General features: G+C 37.5%; 1 protein-coding gene across 1 annotated transcript; it reads right to left on the bottom strand.

Annotated features, from left to right (window-relative positions):
* Positions 1 to 472: 472 nt before the first annotated feature.
* LOC145048311 (pentatricopeptide (PPR) repeat-containing protein) lies at positions 473 to 2,620 on the bottom strand. The gene is made up of 2 exons (XM_078996773.1): positions 1,466 to 2,620; positions 473 to 1,390 (listed from the first exon to the last, which is right to left on the bottom strand). The coding sequence occupies exons 1-2, from the start codon at positions 2,177 to 2,179 to the stop codon at positions 617 to 619; spliced, it is 1,488 nt and encodes a 495-aa protein (XP_078852899.1). The 5' UTR covers positions 2,180 to 2,620; the 3' UTR covers positions 473 to 616.
* Positions 2,621 to 9,702: the final 7,082 nt, after the last annotated feature.

Raw genomic sequence — 9,702 nt, 5'->3', positions numbered from 1 at the left:
TCGAGGGTTAGGTTGGGAAATGACAAAATGGCATTGACCATAACGAGTTGACTCTCAACTTCTCAATAGTGTATATGTATATATGTATATTAACTTCTTACCCATAAAATTGAAAAGTAACAAATGATATGTTCCAAGTTGATACACTTCAAGATTCTTGATCCAAAAGGTAAGAACTTTAACAAAGATACACTTGAATTTGACAAAAAAAAAAGGATCTTGTGGGTATTTTAAAACTCACCCAAAATATTTCAAAAGCATTTTAAGATTCTTGATCCAAAATGTATGAAGTTGGATCAAGACTCTTGAAAGTTACCCAATAAAAAGTTTACCATATAAAGTACAAGTTAGATCATAATGGTCAAGATGGATTGGGCTTTTTTTTGGGCACATAACTCTTATGTCATCCACCTTTATATAACCCTTTTGCAATCATTAATCCAAAGATGTCACAAATACATATTTCGGAGTCTTGAAAATCAAAATTACAAGATACCCATAAAACATGCAATATCAACATTCTTTACTACACCTCACTCAAATTATTATTAACTCTATACACATTACACATATACATGATGATGATGATTCTTTATGCCTCTAGTTTTTAACTACTTCAAAGCATTTTGATCACCCAAAGGTTGTATTTTTTTATATACATATATATAAGACAAGGTCCAGTCAAACCTTCATCCGATAACCTCTTGCAAAGCTTAAAATAACTTTCCAAAACACCCTTTTGATTAATTCTTTTTCTCAATCCTTGCAAAACAGCAGCCCTATCAAGAAACTCAGGGTACACCCCCAAATTAAGCATCTTATTCACCACTTCAGCAGCATCCACATAATGAGAGCCTTTAATATAACCCCTTAATAACCATGTTAAACTTTTCTTTTTGTTTAACAAACTAGTCACCTCCATTCTTGTAAGCAATCTTGAAATTGCATTTATTTCATTTTGAGAAGCACATATAGCCAACACAATGTCATAAAGATTCCCATCCGCTTCTTTTCCAACTAATTTCATTTTCCATAATTGCCCTTCCGCCTCCACCCCACGCCCCGCACATATGTACATGGCTAAAAGCCGTTCGTATACAACCCCGTGAAATGACGCCCCACCCTCTTCGATCACCCAATTGGATAAGCGCACCCCGTCTTCCAAAAGGGTAGTTTGGTAATTTTGTATGAGTTGTGCGTCGTGTGTGTCTAAATCGGAAGATAAACCGGATTTTGTGAAGGCTTTTAACTTGCGTAAAGCTTTTCCAAATTCGTTTAGCTCTTTTACAACAGCTGTCATTGCAATTAAGTAGCTATAAACTTCTGGTTTTAAACCGGATTCTTTAATGTTGATTACTAGCTTAATTGCATCAGTGTAATTTCCATCCTCCTGATATAAACATAATTCAAAATTAAGGATCCAAATGTATCAAAAGATGAAAAATATATAAAGATTGAAACTTACCATCATCTTCCAAGCAAGATATCCTGTAGGACCTCCTTTACGCCCTTGATTATCATCATTTTCATAACCAAACCCTCTCTTTAAAACCTGTTTCACAAACAAAACCCCTTTATCTTTCTCACCCATGTCCCAATACAAAGATATCACCTTCTCAATCATACTAAAATTAGGTTTTAACCCAACGCACTCCATATCCACAAGAAGAGCAATCACATCTTCAGCTTCATGTTTCCCCTCTATTAGTTTCTTAACCCAACCACACATCAGAGAAACCATGAGCTCCATTGTCTCCTCATCGACTTTATTCTCTTTCTTTAGCCATTCAAACACTTCCAAAGCACACCATGAGTCTCTTCCTTCTTGAGAAAAGTAGACCAAAACGAGTTGGAGTTCTCTAGGGGATAATTTGGAATTCATTTCTTCGAGAACGTCAGATGGCTCTCTTGTCATCCTCTCCAATTCCTCAATTGCTTCGAAGAAACCTTCACTCATTTCGTCTTCGTCGTCACTGGTTACAAACGTATCTAACTCCACCGCTTTATAAAACCTATGTTCACGTAATTTCCCAATATGGATAGGGTTTCTGTTTGTAATCGAAACCCTATTACATGAATTAACAGTAAAGCTTCCGTAAACTTGGGAAATTAAAGGATTAGGGTTTCTATTAACAGAAATACAATTCATAAAAGAAGCAAGTCCGGAAATAGAAGCCATTTAAAACTAGAAAGAAGTTAGCTCGGAGAGAAAAAACTTCAAACCCTTTTCGTGTAATTCGATCTTGTAACGAATTGGAGGACAAGCCGAGGGTCAACCATGAAATTGATGACTTCGTCGGTGGCAGAAATGGCGGCAAGCAACGTGACTGTTAAGTGACGGTGAAATCCCTTTAAAGATTGAGGATAAGCAAGAAGGGGAAGAGGGTAAGGCAATCAAAGGATGATTGATTCAAAATTCGGATTTTTAAGGAAAATTTATGTGGTTAAGGGCGTCGCAGGCTCATAGCTCGCAACTTGTAGAAAGAAAAATGGAGTTCCAAGGTAATGAAAAGCATGGTGGATTTTGTCTTTTGTGGTTTAATTGAGGTAAATTCCATGGATGGTATCAGAGATTGTTGTAGGTAAGGTGGTAAAAGATGGCAACTTTCGAAAATGACGACGCCCCGCATATTTCAACATTTTTGTAACAACCTAAGATCAAAATGAGTAACGAATTTTGTGTTATTTAGGGGCTTAATTGATTAGGAGGATATGTATTAACAAGAAAGAATTTTTAATTTCTTTAATTTTAATTACATTTCAAAATTTATAATTGTTTTTTTGGTAAAAAACGGAATTATATTTAAAGGCGACAGCCTCGAAGAGACAAGGCTAGACAAGAAGAACCATACGAAAATTACAAAATATCAAACGGATTACACATCCAAACCACCCAATTACAATTTCCGTAATTTTCCGTGTTTCAACCACCCAAAAACCATAAGAAGAATAATAATCCGTCAAAAGTGTAGAAGACATATAAACATTGTTGAAGAAACGATCATTTCTTGCTCTCTAAACAAACCAAAAGAATCTGTAAATGATAGCAATCAGATTTTTTTTTTTTTGACAACTACCCCAAATCGCAACAAAACTAATAATCTCCCCCACCGTGCGTAAATTCCACCAAGGCAAATTGCACTAATTGAAGATCCTCTTTAAAGTGGTTGCCTCAAAAGGGTAATCCAGAAGAATATGATTTGTGTCATCTATACCAACATCACAAAATTGACAGTAGCAATTAAGGTCCGTAATACACCTATGAGAGAGGGCCACTGCTAAAGGAATTCTATCAAGGCAAGCTCTCTAAACGAAAACGATAACCTTCATCGGGACCACCTTAAGCCAAATCGTAGGATTCTGCAACAAAATTGTCAACTTGGAGTCAAAAAGAGTCCGGAGATCATGAACACAAAAATTCCCATCAGCAAAAAGTCTTGATTTCCACATATCCGTCCCACTACCGGTTGCAATCGAATGTATACAATTTTGAATTTCCATTAGATCCGACACCTTGGGGCCGCTTTTAGGGACTTTTTTCCAATCTCCTTTGAAATCACCACCTGAAACTCTCTCGGCAATAAGACAAGACTTCATATTGTCAGTAACAAAAAGAGAAGGAATCTCGAAGCCAATGTACACTCACCCGTCCAATCTTCCCACCAAAAACAAGGTGTTATTCCCACAATTGACCATGTACTAAAAAATAGACGTATGCCAAATCCTCAACAATGTTCACCACCTGCAAAACAGTAAACCAAACACTAGGAAAAGTGTAACACTCTAATTTTTCAAATAAAATTTTCATTTTTAAAACCATATAAAACACAATTTCACATTTCACAAAACACAAATGTATAAGTTGTTCAAAACACAAGACCACAAAGTGTTTGATAATACCCAAGAATCCTTAAAACATAATCCCTGGCTGGTGTGTACAATCAAACTGGCGCCATCCCGCGATCCTGAGAGGTACCTGAAACACATTTCACACAACATTATAAGCACGAAGCTTAGTGAGTCTCCCCAAACTACCACATACCATATACATAAACATGCTACTAGGAGATACGGGTCCTACCCACACTAAAAAAGATATGGGCCCCACCCACACTCCGCTACTAGGAGATACGGGCCCCGCCCACACTCTGCTGGCTATGAGATACGGGCCCTGCCCACACTTAGCTAACTACGAGATACGGTCCCCGCCCACACTAGGCTAACTATGAGATACGATCCCCACCTACACTCAACTACTAAGCATACATACAAGTATCACACAAACAACAAGTATAATCAAATATATCAATCAATCCTATATCTACACTCAAATGATGTTAGGAGATACTGGTCTCGCCCATACTTGGCTATCTATGAGATACGGGCCCTGACCCACCCTCGGCTACTAATCAAACATATACGAGCCGGCCTTGGTGCCTTCGACCCATTCATAATAGGAGGAAAGCTCACATCACAAAGTTAACTGTGAAATCTCACGGTGAGGAAATCTCTAACGGCTTCTCCAACGACTCTCGACTATCATTATCACAATAACACTTAGTTAAAATCCAAGAATCATTCTTAGGGTAAAATGACCTTTTTACCCCTGGTCAAAATCAACATTTTGGTCAAAGTCAACATTCCGAGTTGACTCAACTCGTCGAATTGACCCATCAACTCGTCGAGTTCCTTCTATCCACAGTATCAGGACTTTCTCATTCTACTCTTCGAGTCATCCTTGAATTCGTCGAGTTTTTCCCTTTACAGAATTAGGGCATTTCAACCCAACTCATCGAGTTCCTCTATGGACTCGACGAGTTCTTTAGTCTGTTAAGCCATCTTAATAGATTAAGCTCTTATCCTTCAGATCCAAACCCCATACTTCGTCTACACACTGAAAATGTCCTCTTAAGGGTAAATTTTCCAACTTTACCCGTTAATAGCCTTCCTTAATGGGTTTAGATCAAACCCTAGTTTCTTTAAGGCCTAGATGTTGATCAAAAAGCCATAATACTACAAACTAAAGCATAAAATCGAGATTTGGACCCTAGACACTATATGAACACGTAAAGTCCTTGAATTTCCTTCCATGCATGTCCTTTTAGGGCTTAAAAGGCCAAAATGATACCTTAAAGCTTGCATGGGGCGTCAATAGCCATAAAGTTTGCACCTTTATGCCATGTAGGCCCTCCATGGTTCTAGATCTGATGATATACTCAATAAAGTAAAGATGAAGAGATCTAAGCATACTAACGACAATATAGGAGATTTATACCTCTAATGAACCATAAATGAAACTAGACTTCTGGATCTAGTCTTCTCCAACACTTCGATGCTCCTTATTCAAGTTTCTTCCTCTTCAAAACCAAAAGAATGCACCAAAAATGGATCAAAGCTCTCAAAAGTGTATTAGGGTTTAGGAAGATAGAGACTGCATGCAAATGAGGCCAGCCTTTGGAGGTAAAGGTGTTTAAATAGGGTGCTAAACCCTGAAAATTAGGGTTTCATTCTGGCAACCCTACTCGTCAAGTTGAGTCCTTCAACTTGTCGAGTAGACTTTAAGTTCCATGCCCAAATTCCATTCCTACTCAACGAATTTGGGGCCTCCAACTTGTCGAGTTCCTATACAAAAAAATGAATAAATTGATTTAAAATACATACCAGGAACTAGGCATTACAATTCTCCCCCACTTGTCTTAGACTTTGTCCTCAAAGTCAGCTGTGTTAGGAAACAACTCTGGGTAATGCTCCCTTATCTCCTCCTCAAGCTCCCAAGTCCACTCCAAGCCCTTGTGGTGCTACCACTGCACCTTCACCAACTCAACTCTCTTGTTCCCCAACTCTTTCGTCTTCCTGTCGAGAATGAATACCGGTCTCTCGATCTAGTCCGGACTATCATCTACTTGTATATCCTCTAAGGGCACTACTGCAGAGTCATCCAGTAAGCACTTTCGCAGCTGAGAGACATGAAAAGTACTGTAGATTTGGATGAGCTCTACTGGAAGATCCAATCGATACGCTACCCTGCCCGCCCGGGCTATAACCCTGAAAGGACTGATGTACCTGGGGCCCAACTTACCCCGCTTCCTAAATCAGATGACACCTTTCCAAGGTGACACCTTCAGGAGGACCATGTCGCCCACCTGAAACTCTAAGTCTGAACGACACTTGTCGGCATAGCTTTTTTTCCGACTCTAAGCAATCTAGAGCTTGCTCCGGACCTATTGGATCCTCTCAGTGGTCTTGAGTACTCCCGATGAACCTCTGTCCGACCTTGCCCCAAAAAATTGGGGTCCTACACTTCCTTCCGTAGAGCATCTCGAAGCGAGGTCGGTCTATGTTGGCGTGGTAACTGTTGTTATACGAAAATTCAGCTAATGGAAGATACGTATCCTAACTGCCACCGAAATTCAATACAGATGCGTGCAGCATGTCCTCGAGAGTCTGAATCGTCCTCTCGCTCTACCCATCCTTCTGAGGGTGGAAAGTGATGCTGAAGTGGAGATGAGTACCCATCTCATCGTGAAACCGCTTCTAAAATTTAGAAGTGAAACGAACATCCTAGTTTGACACAACCAAAACATGCACTCCATGTCGTGCCACTACCTCACGTACGTAGATCTCGACCAGCTTCTCAGCCGATATAATCTCCTAGATCAGGATGAATCAAGCACTCTTGGTTAACCGATCAACAATGACCCATATCGAATCTACTCCACGTGCGGTCCTAGGAAGCTTCGTGATGAAGTCCATAGTGATATCTTCCCATTTCAATACATGAATGTCTAACAATTGCATCTTGTCATGAGGGCTATTGGTGTTCAGCCTTGAGTTTCCTGCAAGTCAAATACCACTCTACGTTCCATGCTACATCCTGTAATGTGCACGAAAGTACCCACTAATTTTAATATTTATAACCTAACAAACTTAGACTAACTATGCACTTATAGGCAGTGTACCTAGTCAGATTACAATATAGCTTAGGTAAGTCGGGTGTCCATCACAGGGAACGATGTCACTATTTACTATTAAATTAATCTAATTATTAACAAGCTGAAAGGGTTTTTTATCTAATTTTGCAAGTTTAGATGAACTTAATTTTTTAACGATAACTTAATCAATAAATAAAATACTTCTATTAGTTTGAATCCACTTTCACTCAATGGTTATACATTGGCTATAACTATTACTGTTGGTGACCAATTAAGATAGTATTAGTAGTTTAGTTCTAACTCTACTAATTATTAATCAATTCATGTAATTCTATTTATGTTCATACAATAGTTAACACATAATCAATTATTAAGTAAGATTGGAGCCATCAAAGATTGATTAATCAAAACACAATTATAGTCATAATATAAGTTCTCTAACACAACTTAATTTAATTATTCAATTACTATTCTAAGATTGATTTGATCTTAGCTCCAATAACTAGTGTTCACTATATTATTAGGTATTCAAGTTCATGCAACATTGTGTTCACTAACTACTCAGAACAAGGATTCAAAGCAATTAAATAACTAATTCAAGCATGCTAGGTAAAATCAATCAACACAAGCATATCACCAACAATTAAAATCAAATCTAATACATTAAAACCATGAGTTCCAGCTTCATCTAGCTAATAGAAGCAACTAGATTTAGCTGGATATATTAACAGTTAAACAAACAAATGTTATAATCCAAAACATATTAAAGTGTACCAAACTATGAATCAATTTATGTACTTCTACTTCCTTGGTGTTGAAACCAACTTCCAGGTACTTTTCTTCTCTGATTTTTCGTCTTTAGGAACCCTTCTCAGCCACCAAAAGTTTTTCTAATCGTAATGGTTAAGGATATATATAGTTGCTGATTTTCATCATTCACGTCGTGAATAATAAACTATTCATGTCATGAGTTCTAGATAATCGTGCCCATCAAGGATTCCTTCACCCGTGTACATATCTTCTAGAACATAGACTCACGTCGTGAATCTTGAGATATTCACGTCGTGAATTCGCTTTTCCCTGATTTTCTTGTCCTTTAATCTTTTAACTGCCGAAGTTTCTTCATTTGATGTTTTTAGCCCCTTTTCTTCAAAATGTCTTCTTTTTGGCTGCAAATAACATTTAAACTCATAAGTACTATTATTCTAAATAAATTACCAGTTTATATATGAAAATGTACTTAAATATTGCCTAAAAATAGGTATAAATATGGCAATATCAAAATACCCCACACTTGGACTTTGCTTGCCCTCAAGCAAATTTAAACTTAACCCTTTATTACTAACATCACATAGAGCAATCCGATTCCAGCTCAACCATTATGCCAAGACCTCAATGCATGCATTTATGTCTAAAATTTTCCTAAAGTACCCCCTATACTTTAAATACTCACAATCTTCATAAACACTCGCCCACTTCTTTCGAACAATGCTCAATTTTATGCATCCCTCCGAATCCATCCTCAGAAAACCTCCTAACCTCAAGGTATTTTTGGTTGTGGCAACCCAAGCATACATAATCTATACAATTGCAATTTATGATACCACTATGGAGCACTTTTGGATTTCTTCACTTTCTTGACAATTTGATCTTTGATTTCTTTGAATTCACACCTTGTTGTTTGGTTTTTTGGTATCTTCAATTTTGAATTTCTTGGAATTTTGGTTTTTGTTCTTCATGCTTTGACTTTGATGCTCCAAAAATTCTTCAAACTTTTTCTTGTAATTCTCCCTCTTTTTTTTAACATGTAACTCACTTTTTTCACTCAAATCCTACATGCTTAAGCAGGGGCGCTCAACTTCAACCTTTATTGGTTAAAGATAATAATTTTCCTGGATACATTTCTGGTACACGATGCTAAACATATTGCGTCCTTAAAACTAAGCGAGGTTGTGTTTTTGTTCCATGATTTCACTAAAATAAGGGAGACCACAAATGCACTATAACGTGTGTTGGCTCAATTAAACATTTGAGCTCTTATCGGATCATCCCATGCAACACTAGCAACTATAGTTCAAATTATTATTACTAGATTTAATTATTAAAAGCTTCAAATTTTACCATTATCTAGAAATTTACTTTTTCTACCCCCTACCCCACACTTATTTCATACAATGTCCTCATTGTATGCCTAAATATAAAAATTAAGAAAAGAGAGAAAAAGGAACAGACTCCCCTGGGATAGTGGTGTGATCATCTCCAAAAGTGTGAACAACGTGCATCTTGAATATGGACTCTGAGAAATAGAAACTTGGATCTTGAACTCGCGAGAAAGGAATGTACCGGCAAAAACATGAAATCGAGCCTTCAATCTTCAAAAAATGTGGTGAAAATCTTCAAAATAGAACGAACAATGTGGGAAAGCATACGCCACATTGTATAGTAGTAAAAATGAGCCAAAATAATCTCCAGAATAATGACAAGAAGACTGGTGTCAACCCATGGAATAATAATATGTCAAGGGCCTTGAACTTGTGAAGAACACCAATTCACGACGTGAAATAAGAAAAGTCATGACGTGAAGTAAGAAAAGTCACGACATGAAGTCCCAATCACGCGTATTTTAGGAACCCCTGAGAACTGACTCACGACATGAGTAACAATAGTTCTCGTCGTGAAAACTGGGCAGACAGACAAACATTTAACCAAATCTTCTTTTAATGCGCACAATTCAACCCAATGTCTTAATGTATTAAGACTCTTCGAAATT

The sequence above is a fragment of the Lactuca saligna genome, chromosome 5 (assembly GCF_052625555.1).
Source record: "Lactuca saligna cultivar CGN05327 chromosome 5, ASM5262555v1, whole genome shotgun sequence".
NCBI classification, from domain to species: Eukaryota; Viridiplantae; Streptophyta; class Magnoliopsida; order Asterales; family Asteraceae; genus Lactuca; species Lactuca saligna.
This window is presented reverse-complemented; position numbering and strand designations above follow the sequence as displayed.

Excerpts from the sequence above, each read along its gene's own strand:
- LOC145048311 (XM_078996773.1), bottom strand. The coding sequence starts at position 2,179 with ATGGCTTCTATTTCCGGACTTGCTTCTTTTATGAATTGTATTTCTGTT. Across the intron at positions 1,391-1,465 it reads ATCTTGCTTGGAAGATGATG|GAGGATGGAAATTACACTGA; the intron begins GTAAGTTTCAAT and ends TGTTTATATCAG.